Source organism: Oryzias latipes, chromosome 20 (genome assembly GCF_053564925.1).
Source record: "Oryzias latipes strain Hd-rR chromosome 20, Olatipes_Hd-rR_3.1".
NCBI classification, from domain to species: domain Eukaryota; kingdom Metazoa; phylum Chordata; class Actinopteri; order Beloniformes; family Adrianichthyidae; genus Oryzias; species Oryzias latipes.
The window spans coordinates 30,160,001-30,175,542 of record NC_136256.1 but is presented as its reverse complement, the minus strand read 5'-3'; the positions used below and the strand labels follow the sequence as shown (position 1 = coordinate 30,175,542).

Sequence of the window (15,542 nt, the reverse complement as noted above, 5' to 3'; positions counted from 1 at the left end):
CGGCTGTGGGGGGGCTGCTGGCCGCCATCCGTCTGCTGCTCCCCGTTTCACCAGTTCTACATCTGCTGCTCAGAGCCTGAAACTCAGAGCTGGTGTTCAATGAGACTTTACATCCTCTCCTGATCTTGTTAGGAAGAGGCTGCAGCTCAACACTCAACACATTCTTGGTTAGAAAATGGATTCCTTTTCTTTTTTTGAATCCTTTCATCCATTAAAACTCCAACTGCTGTCCTTCCTTTCCTGCTGCACTGACCTGAGCGAAGCTCCTGATTGGACGAGCCCAGATCATGACCCCCACGCCGTCCGTCCTCCTCTGATCCTTCCCTGCTTTTTCCCTCCTCTCATCGCTCACCTTCCCGACCCGCAGCTCCGTTCAATGGCGCCGGCCAGCTGAAGCGTGACATTACAGTGGCGAGCTGTTCTATTGTCCGGGGTCACGGCTGCACGGCCCCCCCCTGAAATGAGTTGCATTCACCAGACCGTCAGTGTTTAGTGGTTGCTGTGCTGTTTACACCGCGGCTCCCCTGCAGGCTGTAGAACATCCCCCCCCCCCCCCGATGGAGAATGGAAAGAATCAAGTTTGGTGTCTCCTCTGTGGGTCAGTGGATGATTAAAAGGTGAAATGATGGCGGCTTTCACAGAGAAAAACGTTCAGAGAAACAGAAAAAGCCTGTTTGGTTAAAATATCTCCTGTTGTCGCCGTCACAGCTGCTGTTAGCGTCGCTCCGACTGACCGTGGCTCCATCACGCCGCCTGTCCGCCGTCTGCTCTCGTTCTGAGCTCCCCTCCCCTCACCGGCGTTTGGTTCTTACCTGTTCTGTCCAGGTGACCGTCGGTTTCTGGAATAATCTCACCGCTGTCCTCTGAGGCTGTTCTCGATTTGACCGTGTTTGTTGTATTTGGAGCTACAGCGTCACTGTCTGGATCTGTCTGCTGCTGCTCTGTGGTGATCCTTAAACCTCACAGGTGTTGCACTGTCGCATCACTGCTCTATGTCAGCGTTTTCAGTGTGACGTGTTGAGTTTGTGTCTAGACAAATCAGCTGATTTCCAGCTGCAATTCCATCTCGTAGACTGGAATGATCACAGTTTTGATGCTCGCCACACCGGCGCCACACCGGCATTGGTCCTCCAGGTCGGCTGTAACCGATCCTGGTGATCCACGTCATAGGACTTCCTCACAGACAGGCCACGCCCCTTCCTCTGTCGATGAAGGTGGAGATGGAGCAGACCCCTCCCACCGTCATTGTTGCTGGTTTTACCAAATGTCCAGAAGCTCAGGATCGGTGGAGGCGGGTCTGGATTAGAGGTTCAGGGAGCGATGGGTGCAGCCGGCAGTTCTGACAGCACACTTGTGTGGAACGAACCACCTCGGTGTTTTTAATCCATGACCCCCCCCCCCACCACCACCACCCTAAACTCTGCTCTCTAAGCCGTGTGAAGAATTGCTCTCAGATACAAAGTGAAGGGAATGAGGAGCAAATGTTGTTTCTGTATTTTCAGAGGAGAATATTCTGCAGAGATGAAGGTGTGTGTGCGTGTGTGAGTGTAGATGTGTGTGTGTGAGTCTAGATGTGTGCATGTGTGTATGTGTGTGCAGTCGTATGCATGTGTGTGTAGATATGTACAGGTGTGTGTATGTGTGTGTGTGTGTAGGTGTGTGTAGGTGTGTAGATGTGTGTAGGTGTGTGTATGTGTGTGTGTGTGTAGGTGTGTGTATGTGTGTGTGTGTGTAGGTGTGTGTAGGTGTGTATATGTGTGTAGGTGTGTGTATGTGTGTGTGTGTGTAGGTGTGTGTAGGTGTGTGTATGTGTGTGTGTGCTGCTGGTGAAAGTGCCTGCTAACAAAAAGCACTTGAGAAGAACAAAGGAGGTGGAACGGTGAGGAAATGAGTCTGTTTTCTGTTTGTGAAGCACAGAAGAATCAAACTGAACCAAGTTGATCTTTTTCTGCAGCTTCAGTTTTTGTTTCTTTTCTGACTGTCATCATGAAGCTGCAGCACATTGTGCGTCTCTTCATGGTTACACAATGATCAAAGGCTGGCCTTTCTGCATTGACGCGTTGTGATCACATCCTGTCATAGTGTCTGATGGTGAAGAGACGCCGTTTCAGATGTGATGGATGTGAATGCGGCTGCATTCCACGCTCGTCTGCAGAGCATGCAGATGTTTGAACAGCTGTGATTGGATCAGTCTGAGAACTGCTTCATGGATGGAAATACATCTGAGTGTCATGACTCTGAAAGGAGGTTTCTGCAGCTCCTCTTGATGATTCGTGGTCCTCGCCGCGTCGTTGTGACGCTTTTGGATTATTAGTCTTTGTTTTTCAGAAAGTGGGTCAGATGTGACTTTGGTTTCCACATCAGAACTGTCTGTGCAGCTGAGAAACACGGACGTCTCAGTTTGTCCTCCAGTTCCAACTTCTGTCGCTCAGGATTTTACTGCGGTGGAAAAAGGTGGTTGGGGGGCCGTTCCACGACCCCCCCCCACTCTATGGGTCCATCTAATAAAAAAGAGCAGAAATTCTCTCTCACTCCTTTTTAGACGCTGAATGGCCGGATGTCCTTGAACGCATCCTAAAGAGTTGATAGAAAGGTTTCCTCCAGCATCTTCACTTCTGTCTAACAATAACACAACACAATAACACAACACTGGACACAAATGGCTCAGAATTACACATTTAATGGTCCTAAATGATCGTTTTAGGTTTTCAGGATTTAGACTGGATAATTGGTTGAAAAGGAAGTTCTTCTTTTTCTTTCCTCAAAAATAAAAGCAAAAGTTTGTCAATCTATCTGTTCTTATCCTCCCAGATCATTTAGTTCTGGACTCCAGTTTCAGTCTATTACTGGTTATTATTATTATGATCATATAGATTATTGTTGTTGCATTTATTCTTACAGGATCTTAATGTTAGTGACCTTGAATTCAGTTAATACACATATTTCTCTGACCTTCTTTTCCTTGATTGGATTCCTGATGTTCTTCTTTCATTTTCATCTTTTTCTCGGCTCCTTTTTCATTCTGAAACTTTCTTAACCGTCTCACATTTTTGTGTCTCTTCTTCCTTTCTCTGTTTCCTCCCCCAACGTTTCCCTCTTCATCTTCTGAATTCAGTTTCCTCCTCTTTTTCATCTTCTAATAATTTCTCATCTTCTTCCCCTCATGAACTTCTTCCCTGTTTGGGTTCCTCTTTTTCTTTTGATTCTGTTTCTTTTTCTTCTTGTTCTCTTTAAATAATTTTTTGTCGTCCTTTTTTTCTCCTTTTTGTCTCTTATTTTGGTACTTTTCCTGTTTCCTCTTCTCTGTGGTCCATGTCCTCCTCTTCATCTTTTTCTCCTTCTGGAGTTGTTTATCGTCCTGATGGAGAGTCCTCCTCCTCCTCCTCCTGTGCTGTTAAAGCAGAACCTGTGCTGTTCTGTGTGTGTGTGTGTGTGGGGGGGGGGGGGGGGGGGGTTCTGTAGAACAGAGCCGTGGTCATAAATGACGCCGCAGCCCGTGGACCGGAAAAGCTCCTCTTGTTCAGTAAGTGCTGTGAAAAAGGTCATCTTGCCGGTAATCTGTCAGCCTTAAACAGGAGAATCTGGAAGGAGACACTTATTAGGTGTTTACAGCCCCCTTATCTGGGTGGGGGTGGGGGGCTGAGATTTGCAGCCAGTTTAGCAGCTCCGCCTACACTCCTGTAAAAGGCTCTGGGGGGTGTCGGCCCGTTTCACAGAGGACCAATCACAGCGCAGGGCAGAACTTTCACACTGTCACTCCCTCATCTGTCCGGCCTCGAATCTGACAGGAAGTGCAGCGCAGAGGGGGCGGGGCCTTAAAGGTCCTCCCTGTGAAGACGGCTGTTTGTGTCAGCCGTCCTCACAGGGAGGGGTCATCTGTGTGAGGGGCAGCTGAAGATCCACCAGAGGAAACATCTGGATCAGAATCCAGCCTGAAATCATGCTGGGTTTAAAAACTCCTCCAAGTGTGAGAGACAAATGATGATGAGGAGCAAGGATGAAGAGCCTCCTTCATGCAGGAGGTTGTGGGGAGTCCAGGTCAAAGTTCAGAGCTGAAACGTCTTCTTGTTTTTGGATCTTTAACATCCTGTCATGGTGGAAACCCTCTAATGCCTGAACCTCTACTCCAGTGCTAAACTACAGTCCATCATGGACACCAGGCTGTTTAAAACTGACCTGACGGCAGAGAAACATTTATCGTCTCAGAGGTTTAATCATCTTTATAAAAACCATCTGTTTGTTCAGAACCCTGTAGTCTTTGTGTAAAATCATCTTCAGTTTTTCTGAATAATGTGATGAATATGTAGAGAAACGTCCAATCAGGTGAGATAATGAATCACTTTAAGCTCTAAGGAGCCTCTGTGGTGACGTGGATCGGAGGTCATGGTCCACGTCACACGGTCTTAGTTAAGCAGAAGTAACTGATAGAACCCACAAAGTGACGTCCCTGCATGAGGACGGCACGTCTGAAGAAGCTACATGTTGAACAGATGCGGTTGTTCCGAACCCACCTGAATGCAGCACCGTGCTTGAACATTACCAGGCGCCGGTCTGAGTGTGTGAGGACCGTTCTACCTGCCCCGCCCTGAAGGACATGGGGTAGTTCCTGCTGCTCCCAGAGTTTGGAAAAGAGCAGCAGAAACACACCGGACTTCATTCAAACATTAAAGCCACCATTATGAAAACACCAACAGGTCAAAGGTCGTACTCTAGTGCAGATACTGAATGCATGGCGTCTTTAACAAGTGTCCTCTAGAGTGTTCAAATGTAAAGAGCTGGTGTCTGGAGAGACATGGAGAGACATTTTATTGGCCTCGGCTCTGAAGAAGATCAGCTCCCAACGAGCTGAAAGGGTTCTCTGCAGGAACGAGGAGGCTGCTGCACGTGTGATGGCTTTCTGTTCCACAAGACTTCATTTAATGTGACTGCTGCTGATGGCTCACACAGCCTCAGAATGGCTCTTTATGTTCAGGAGACAAAGAGATATTGATGGAGTTTTTGTTTGGATTTGCAGCAAATCTCACTTTCCTTTTTATTTGAAAATCTGTCAGCTGCTTCTCTGTTGATGATCCGTTCATCATCCCTTCTTCCATGATTTGGATTTTGGAACAGAACAGACGTTGACAGAGTTCTCCTCTGACATGAAGCATTTGTCTTGTTCAGTTTCATGTTTCAAAAGAATATTAAGACCAGGCAGCAGTGGATGCACTTTATTGTTTTACACCAACTCAAAGATGTAAAGGTTTACTTTATTTTTTCTGCATTTGTGAATTTGATATTATTTTTACATATTTGACTTAAGCATGAAATGACACTATAGTGCTGTGAAATAGAAGCTAAATGTTTCACTTAAAGCCGTTGCCATGGTGATTTTTGCAGGTCATTGTCTTTATCCTTAGCTCAATAAACAGCTCTTCAGCATTAGCAGCTTTTATTTTGTAATGTTACACAAATAATTGTCTGTAACACACATTTAAACCTGCCCCCCTGTGCTTTGATAGGAAGGAGCCCCCCAGCTATATAAACTAAAGACCAATAAAGGATAATCTGAGGTGGATAACTGTCGGTTTAAAGTTTTCTAAAGTTTAAAGGAAACAGAATCAGTTTGGCACATATGTGTTGTTTATAAAGTGACTGTAACTAAAGTGACTGTAACTAAAGTAACTGTAACTAAAGTACCTACCACAGAGGTGAACCGCGGTCCTGCATGTTCTCCTCATCACATTGGGACGGTAATGGCTGCATAAAGAGTTCAGCATTGATTCTCCATCTGTTGGGTCTCACTCAGAGGCGGTGGATTACCTCCGTGTTGCTGCCGCTGCAGATGTTTCCAGCAGGAATGTTTGGTTTCTTTGTTCTGGACTGACAGCGGATCTCCTCGGAGCAGAACGTGAAAGGTAATCCCAGCCGTGGGCGTCTCTGGCGTGCATTAGGGCCCGTTAATGGCGATGCCAAGCGGCAGGCTTTGGAGACGGGGGGGGCTGTGGCTTGTTTTCGTTTACGCTGGGTAATGGCTGTGGGTGTGGCAGACGAGTCATAAATGCTAAGAGCTGGCCGGGGGGAGCAGACAGAAGCCGGTTGGAGGAGCAGCCTTCATGTCTGTGGATAGCTGTCAAAATGATGTTTGAACATCAGATGGGGTCGCCGCTGGGCCTTTACAGGAAACCCTCCAGGGTGGAAACTGCCAAACGATTTTGGAGGGTGAGTGGGTCCTTCTTGGTTTGTTTCCTGAGTAAAATGTGGCATTTGGAGCAGGGTGTATACATGCATGTAGGAAGCCTCAGGTATCATTGGAAGGGAAGAAGGGAAGAGCAGGTTATCATGCTTCAGAGGAGGATCGTTGCTGTACTTGTTCCTTAAAACCCTGTCAAGTCTCGTTCAAAAGAAAGTCATCTGAAAAAAACCTGTCCTTATCGCTGCCAGCAAATCAGATGGCGTCGGTAACAGACCAACTTCTGGTCCCTTTGGTAACACGTCCTCAGTGACAGTTATCCGTCATATTGAGCTTACATTGAAAAGCAGGCGACTCCAAAGTTTGTCCATCTCTTTAAAGGTTATCCCAGGAGAAGGGAGAACCTAATGAAAGTCAGTGCTGGCTGGAGGTTTGAGGGAAATGCTGCAGAGGGTGTTTGAAGCACCGCTGGAGACGGTCAATATTGCATTCCCCCAGGACGCTGGCTTTAAAAGGGTAAAGATAGACTTTCTGCTGGCACTCGAGTGCTGAATACAGAAAGAGGAAGCTCTCACAGTCATCTCCTCAGAATCAAATCTGGACTTAATTCAGGACTGGGCTCTGATCCTCATCATCTCCTGGTCTTTGCTCTCTTTTCCTTTCTTCTGCCGCTCAGTCTTACTTCTTTTTGATACCCTGAAGACCCCCCCCCCCACCACCACCACTCATCATGTGCTCTCGCTACACCCTCCTATTGAACACGTCGACCTTTACTCTTCTGATTTGATTTGTGAGCGGGTGTCAGGTGTCCGTCATCGCTCAGGCCTCTTTAGCAGCTCTTAGCTCTGCACAGATGACAGAACTGCAAAGAGCTCCAAGCCGTCTGCTTTTCTGAAGCTGTGAATCAGGCAGCTTCCCAGCTAAACAACACCCCTGCCCCCCCAAAAAGATGCCACCGAACCTCCGTGGAGGACGGAATGGAAGAGACTGGAGAAATGAAGACGTGTTTAGAGTCTTAAGGAGTTCCTCCTCTGATCATCTCAGCCTGGACGTCCATCGTTAGGCCATGTTTTCCTCAACGACCTCATGACCTAACGATGAATGGCAGCCATCGGTCATGATGCCTACATTCTTCTAAAAAAGCCTTTTTAAGGTATCAAACCTTTTCCTTATGACTGTTATTGGACGGTTTTCACTGACGCTCTTTGGATTCACAGGGTCGAGTCCAGTGCCTGCATCCACTGCACCACAGCCTTGGAGTGTTTGTGTTTGCTGTGGTTATGACACTTCTGTTCGTTGGAGTCTGAGCGCTGATATGACATGAGTTTCCATCCGTCATGTTCTGCTCTCAGGGTCATCCCAGCGTATTGATTTTGGCGTTTGACACATTTCTCGCTCGTCATCACGCCGCATCCTTCACAGGCCGTTAGCCTTGGTTCCCTGCAGGAGTTCTCTTCTCTGGCCTTGCAGGTGTCTGCTCACTGCATGAAACACCGTCTTGATGTGTGGTCTCAGAGTGTTGGGCTAAAGAGCGTTTGTGTTCGATGGTTCGTTAGAGGACGCACTCGCCCGTTTGTGCTCTGACTGCAGTTGACTCAGTTTCACTCAGATTAAGCTTTAAGGTTCAGCATTTCAAATGCAAAATGAAAACTATTCTCATTAGCTTCTCTTAGGAGCGCTTCAGCAGCAGAATGCTTCCAGGTGAAAGGATGAATCTGATCCTGGAAAATCCTCATCTCACTAAACTCCTGAGCATTCTGCCTGCAGTCTTCCTCTATTCTTGTCCAAAGTTGTGTTGCATTAATGGGAACTGGGAGTTAGACAGAAATTCTGGGGTTTTATTTTGAAGGGTTGGTTTTATGTTGTTGTTGTTGGTTTGTTCAGTGAAAGTTGTGTGTCATCAGTAGGAGATGCTGGTGGTTCACACTTGTTCTCTGGAGGATGCTGGGATGTGCATCAGAATGGGCCGTGTCATGATTGGGGGGGGGGGGGGGGGGGGGACCTCCCTGAACCGTCTTTGTCCTCAGAATTTGTGTCCCTATTAGGCTTTGTGTGGATGATTGTGCTGCGTGTTTCCTGCATTGTTTGTGTTGTTGCTCATTTGTGTTTTGCCTTTGACTGTTTTCTCTTCCTCTCTGGAAACTCCAGTTACTATGGGGGGGGGGGGGGGGGGGTAAAGGTTGAATTTGAGGCTCCTTTCATGGCTCATTTGGTTTGATCCTGGACTTCATAATGAGTGAACACACTGCAGAGATTCAGGTGGGGCTCAGACTTTTGGAGTCGCCTGGCGTTGGAGTGGTCACGGGCTTTTGTCAGACAAAAGACAGCAATCTTCTTTCAGAGGATCCACATTTCCCTCATTTGCATTTGCAGCCTGTATTTTTTGTGTATATCTCCTCCCAGATGTGTGTCATGCGTGCGTGGCCACCCTCTGCATGTGTGTACATGTATATGTAATGTGATGGCAGTAAAGTGTGGAGCGGTGCGGCGTGTTCTTGTCTGTTCCATCAGCTCATAAAGCAGGAACAATACCTTTAGCTCATTGATCAACACATCCTTTCATCCCCACGCCGCCGTTCCTTCCCGGATCTTTGGGCTTTTGTCGCAGAACCGACAGGAAGATATATTACGTGTGATTGTCAGAAACATTGTTGCGGTTTTCTGTGAGTCAGATGGACTCATCACTGTAAAATTCTGTTTGGTGTGTTTTTCCAAAGCGAACTCGACTCTTATATTAGTAATAATGACATTCCTCTGTCTGTTAGTCACTTAATTAAACAGTGAGACAGGAGAACATTTGCTGCTGTTTAATTGCATTATTGATTAGGCAACTAATGAGGCAACAGGCTCATTTTCCAGACAATGGTTTTATGAATCATGAGGCTGTTTGTCAGTTAGAATCTGATCTTTTTAAAAATAGATTAAACAAGCAAACAATGAACTGGTCTATAGAAGGCATGAAGATACGGCCATCTTTAATGCAGACTGATGGTTTTTTTCAACGTTCATTGTTCTCTAAAAGTGTTGGGAATGGTATAGTTTAGAGAGGTGAGACAGGAACTGAACCTGTGATTTTCTAATCAGAGGTCAGCCGCTCTACCTCTGCACCACAGCAGATAATGTTCTGTTCTTCTTAAGACGACCCTGTTGGTTTGTTAAAATGGTTGTGTTTTTTTGTAAACGCTCAAAAATGGCCGCACACTTTAACCACCTGAAAACTCTTTCGCTCATTGTTGCCATGGAGACCACACTTTAGTTGATGATCATGTGTCAGAAGGTCATCGTTAACTGAAATTAGAAAAAGTTGGCACAAAACAAACGAATCCAAACGTAGAGAAAGGCTCCATACGTTTAGACTCAGACAAACATAAAAGCCGCCATCATTAGTCGCAGCGTGACGTCACCATGGCGACGGGAAATGCTGTAAGGTCCTTTGGGCTACTCGATACCCTCACAGTAATACCAGTTCCTGATGGTAATCTAAAACACCGCCTGTCCCATTTAAACAACCTCCTCTGATTACTAATGGTTACCATGGAAACCAGGAAATGTGCAATGACATCTTGCTGTGGAGTTTTGGAAAAAGATATTTGAAGTCAGACCCAATCCCAGTCAATCCCAGGCTAAGTAAGATCTCAAACATGGAGGAGGTTTGTTCATGATAGGGGCTTGTGAATAAGCAAGTTATGAAATAAAAATGAATAGATGAGTTAAATACTACATTAACAAAAATCTTAGGTAAATAAGGATGTTGACATAAACACCTCAAACTCTAGCTGAAGGAACCGAACAGAACCTGGTCTGGGATGGAAAACATCAAAGGGGTCTGTGACCTTTCAAGGCTTTTCACGATGAGCTCGTCTATGGACTGGAGGGGAAAGTTTGAACCCCACCATGTGGGCTTTGCTTGTCCCTCAGAGCGTCTCTGCAGGCTCCGCCCACTCTGTTTATCCGTTTACTGAACCACCCTCCCCTCATCAATCATCTTCCAGTCGATGCTCGCTGTTGTCCTTTTTCTTCCTTTGGGCCATAACTCATCTAATACGGCTCATACAAATAATGTATACATGTAATTTATGGCCCACTCAGACATGGTGCTTTATGGTTCATACAATATTCATCCTCATTGTGCATTCAAGCTAGTTCTCAGGTTATGGTCAGATTAGAGGACCCAGTGGGTAAGATGGTGTCTGTGGGTATTGATGGAGCTATAATGGGGAGGCAGACCTTTAAAGACTCGACCTTTCCAGTCGCTATCAGAATGTGTCTCTTTGTGCCTCCAGCATATCTTTTCTGTTCCGATGTCATGCATGAAATGACTGAGGGATGCTTTGAAGGGATTTATTTCCATCTGCACAAACACCTTCATGGACTCCAGAGACCTCCCACCTTTATGGACATTCACACTTTAGGGTGACGCCGGTTAGTGACCAGTTTTTAGTGAAGACTGGCATTTCTTCTGTTGAAGAAAGTTGAAAAGAAATGCTTCATTCAGAGACCTCCTGACTATCTCTGGCAAATCCCTGAATCTACCAGTGGGAGCATCAAATTCTGGCGATGAGGGTCAACTCCCACACAGACACAATTACTTGTGTCAGATAATGACTATCCAGGTGTCCTTCATCAGGAATGAATGGACAGCGCGAAAGTTCTAATAATGGACACCTTGAAGGGCAGTATCCACCTATTCCATGGTCACTAGAGAAAGACATCTTATTGCTTTATATTTAAATCATTTTTTACAAGAAGTGGAGCATTTGATACATGGTGGTATACGTTGTCCCGGTAACCTGCCCAGCGCTGTGCTGCAGCTGCTGTGTGAGGACTAACCACCAGAGGAACGTGGTCTATCTGCTAAACGTCATGTTCAGTGATCCAAAGCTTCATTTCAGAGGAAAGTTCTTCTCTTAGCGCTTGTTTTTGTCCCTATGACGAAACAAAAGTTTGTCCATCAGAGGTTTCCTAGATCGCTTTGATTGAAGAAACATCCTCCATGAACTCTGATCAATAAATGTGGATCAACAAACAAACTGTTTCTTCCACTAATTTAGAATAAAGTGATCTATGAACACGGATTAACTCTGCAACAAACAATAAGGTCAACGAGACGGAAAGACAGACAGACTACTTCAAAGTTTTGCTGTTGATGGTTGACAGACATCCTGTCATGTCCATCATAGAGACATTTGAAGGACAGACATCCTGTCATGTCAATCAGAGACACTTGAAGGACAGACATCCAGTCATGTCCATCATAGAGACACTTGAAGGACAGACATCCTGTCATGTCCATCATAGAGACACTTGAAGGACAGACATCCTGTCATGTCAATCAGAGACACTTAAAGGACAGACATCCTGTAATGTCAATCAGAGACACTTGAAGGACAGACATCCAGTCATGTCCATCATAGAGACACTTGAAGGACAGACATCCTGTAATGTCAATCATAGAGACACTTGAAGGACAGACATCCTGTCATGTCAATCAGAGACACTTGAAGGACAGACATCCTGTCATGTCCATCATAGAGACACTTGAAGGACAGACATCCTGTCATGTCAATCAGAGACACTTGAAGGACAGACATCCAGTCATGTCCATCATAGAGACACTTGAAGGACAGACATCCTGTCATGTCAATCAGAGACACTTGAAGGACAGACATCCAGTCATGTCCATCATAGAGACACTTGAAGGACAGACATCCTGTCATGTCAATCAGAGACACTTAAAGGACAGACATCCTGTAATGTCAATCAGAGACACTTGAAGGACAGACATCCAGTCATGTCCATCATAGAGACACTTGAAGGACAGACATCCTGTAATGTCAATTATAGAGACACTTGAAGGACAGACATCCAGTCATGTCCATCATAGAGACACTTGAAGGACAGACATCCTGTCATGTCAATCAGAGACACTTAAAGGACAGACATCCTGTAATGTCAATCAGAGACATTTGAAGGACAGACATCCAGTCATGTCCATCATAGAGACACTTGAAGGACAGACATCCTGTCATGTCCATCATAGAGACACTTGAAGGACAGACATCCTGTCATGTCAATCAGAGACACTTGAAGGACAGACATCCTGTCATGTCCATCATAGAGACACTTGAAGGACAGACATCCTGTAATGTCAATCATAGAGACACTTGAAGGACAGACATCCTGTCATGTCCATCATAGAGACACTTGAAGGACAGACATCCTGTCATGTCAATCATTGAGACATTTGAAACACAAGGTTCAGGACTCGATCTGGAGCAAATGAATACGGCGTAAATCTCCTGATGCGAATGTCGATCAGACTGAAGTGAAGGGAGATCCAGCAAACCTGAAACTGAGAAAGACAGAGGGTCTGTGATCCGGAGTCTGTAGGGCATCTTACGGGTTGACGTGTGCTGGTTGGGATCCTCTGACCTCTGGATACTGTTGCCCTTCAGGATCCACTGCAGACTGGTTAGGACTCTGCAGCGGTTGGCCTTTCTGAACCACTTGGTTTCAGCCTGAAGCGGGAGCATCCTGCATCAAATGAGATATATTTCTCGGTTTGTAGGACACGCCTCGTCTCTGACCGTCAGTCCCCTGTGGTTTGTGGGTCAGGTAAAGATGGAGTCGTCCTGCAGAAGGACGGCAGCTTTGAGAGGTCACTGCTCCCTGCAGCAGTTCTGTGTCCACACAGCAGAGCTTGAAGGTGTTTTCAAAGGCAGAGGGAATTTACCTCAGAGCAGGTCTGAACATTGCCACCAGCGAATATTCAAGCTTTCCATTCCAGGTACAAGCAGAGTGACAGCAAAGTGAAAGGGGATTTCTGTGGGAACAGCAGGGGCTGGGGGGGCTGGGGGGGGCCTCCAGGTTGGAAACAGCGTTTGGTTTGTCCATTCAGCACACGGCCAGCAGTTCTGAAACCCACAACTTTCCAAAGCTGCCGTACAGAAGACACAGCTTTAAAGTAAATGAGTTTGCTGTCACCTGGCTTTGGAAGTGACAGCTTAATGAAAACGAACCTGGCCGTGTCTGTGCTGCAGCGGCCGCTCATGAGACCTGGCCGTGCTGCGTGCTCGCTTTGGGAGTGATATTGCAGTGTCAAATGTTTGATGAGGTGGATGTCTGAGTGAAAAATTGGATCAGTGCAGCCCCCTTTATTATTCATGAGCGGAGTCTCTGGTCACTGCAGGGATATTTATTAGAGGGCAAGCGCTTCAACCTTTAAGCTAAAGCTCATTCAGCCTCGTTCAGACCGTTGGACTCCAAAACGGGAGTCTGGCTTCATGTTCAACCAGCTTAGAAGAACTCTGACATGAGAGCCTCAGGGTCGCAGCTGGTTAAAGACCGTTCTGGACTGATGATGATTTCATTTCTCAGATTAGCTCCGTTTTTGATCAATTCCAGATTGTATCTCTTAGTTCTGCTGTAATGCAGTTCTCCTGACTCCTGAGACGTTTTTCCAGCCTGATCAGAGGAATGTGCGTGGAAAGACATAAAGGTTTATACCGTTTTATGCCACAATGGAAGACAAAAGCAAGGAAGTCAGAGGTTTGTAATGCAAACATGAGCTCTGACCAATCCACTGATGATACGGCAGCTTTACTCAGCTTTAGTCACTAAACCCACGTTTAGACACCAGGACTAGAGCAAACGTCATAAGAAAACTTTGAACTTGATAGGAATGTATTGGTCTGATTATATTCTGATGTTTTATTTAGAAATAAATCCAAAGATGAAGGTTGACATGTTATCAACCATGAACGTGGAGGTATAGTCATTTGTTCAGATCATCCATAATGACTCACTGAGGACCCATCAGGGAGGGACGTCTGCTTGGAAGACTGTCCACAAAAAATCATGAAGTCCTCTGAAGCCAACAAGTTTGATCATGAAAGGGAATTTATGTCCGGTCTTTCAGGTCACTTTGTCTGGTTTCCTGCGCCCCACTGTGTGTCTCCTTACTTCCTTTAGGTCTGGGTGACGTAGCCGGCTGACAGTTTGGAGGTCCGTCTGTTTGGAAACATGGAAAAAGGTGTTGATGTGACGCCACATTTATCAGGATTTCACATCCGTTTGGTTTGATGACAAATGCTTGAGATTTTCTTTCAGCTCAGTCTCAGACATTCGTTTGTGAAATGCTGCTGGCAGTTTGGAGACAATCAGAAATTGTTGGGATCATTTAGTCGTCACGTTTTGGTTTCAGATTCATGGGTTGTACTGCATCTCTGACATGAGCGTGAAGCTGCTTCTGTTTCTCTGCCATCTTCTACCTGTGCTTCACTCTGTGGACACTGATGAAGACTTTCCATGTCTTCCTCATTAGTGAGCTGGAACAGACTTCAGGAACAGTAATCACAAGAGATTAGAAGACTTAGGGACAGCATTGTTAATATTTAAAGAGCACCAGGAATGCATTTGTTTAAAGCTTATCTGCACTGTCAGATTGGCCCTAATGCTCTCCTTGTATGCATGACCAGTGTAACCAGAGCAGCCGATTATGCTTTGATGGGATGATTTTATCCTTTGGAGTAGAAGTCCAGGAACATGAGTGAAGTCCATCCATCTTCTTCCACTCATCCAGGACCGGGTCGTGGGGGCAGCAGTCCAAGCAAAGATGTCCAGACTTCCCTCTCCCCGGCCACTTCCTCTAGCTCCTTTGGGGGACCCCGAGGCGTTCCCAGGCCAGCTAAAAGGCCTGGTCTCTCCACCATGTCCTGGGTCTTCCCCGGAGTCTCCATCCAGTGGGAAACCACTAAAACACCTCCCCAGGGAGGCGTCTAGGAGACATCTGGACCAGATGCCGCCTCACCTGGCTCCTCTGGATGTGGAGGAGAAGCGTTTTCTACTCCGAGCTCTCCATGGGTGAACAAACTCCTCCCCCTTTCTCTCAGGGAGCGTCCAGCCAGCATCCGTTAGTTCGACAGCCACCCCCTGAGGTTTACTGGGCCAGGCAGAGTCGTGGGCGTCAGCCTTGATGTCCGGTTGCCTCGGCTCCGTTTCTGGGTGGGATCTGTTGTTTCAGGGCTCAGAAAGCTGCTTCTGCTGCTGTGGTGGAACTTAACGTCTCTTATGTTTTATCTGGGAGGCTGACTTTGCTGCAGCTGATAAGAGCAGAACTAGTTTGGGCCAATAACTGCAGGAGGCGATAAGAACCGAGCTCAGACTGGGTCTGAACTCCAGGGACGCTGCTGCCCAATGGGATCTAAAGGGTTAAAGTCAATAGACAGATAGAAGTTTCTCCTCCACGCCGGTCGATCCGGCTCCTTAGAGACTAAAGCAATTAATAAGTGTTTTCATTTTTAGGGATTTTGTCTAAAGCCGACTTCTGTTGTACAGAGAAACAGCAGGTTGGGTGTAAATGAGAGTAATC

General features: G+C 46.3%; 1 protein-coding gene across 6 annotated transcripts in view; it reads left to right on the top strand.

Annotated features, from left to right (window-relative positions):
• The window catches only part of dpp6a (dipeptidyl-peptidase 6a), a 230,067-nt gene that overhangs the window by 85,781 nt on the left and 128,744 nt on the right, over window positions 1-15,542 (top strand). The window contains exon 1 of one of the 6 annotated variants that reach the window (XM_078938697.1): window positions 6,065-6,201. The exons of the other annotated variants lie outside the window; for them this stretch is intronic. Coding sequence (XP_078794823.1) covers window positions 6,118-6,201 — 84 coding nt within the window. The 5' untranslated portion in view covers window positions 6,065-6,117. Of the gene's footprint in view, window positions 1-6,064; window positions 6,202-15,542 lie in introns of those variants that run through there. 6 annotated transcript variants of the gene reach the window in all.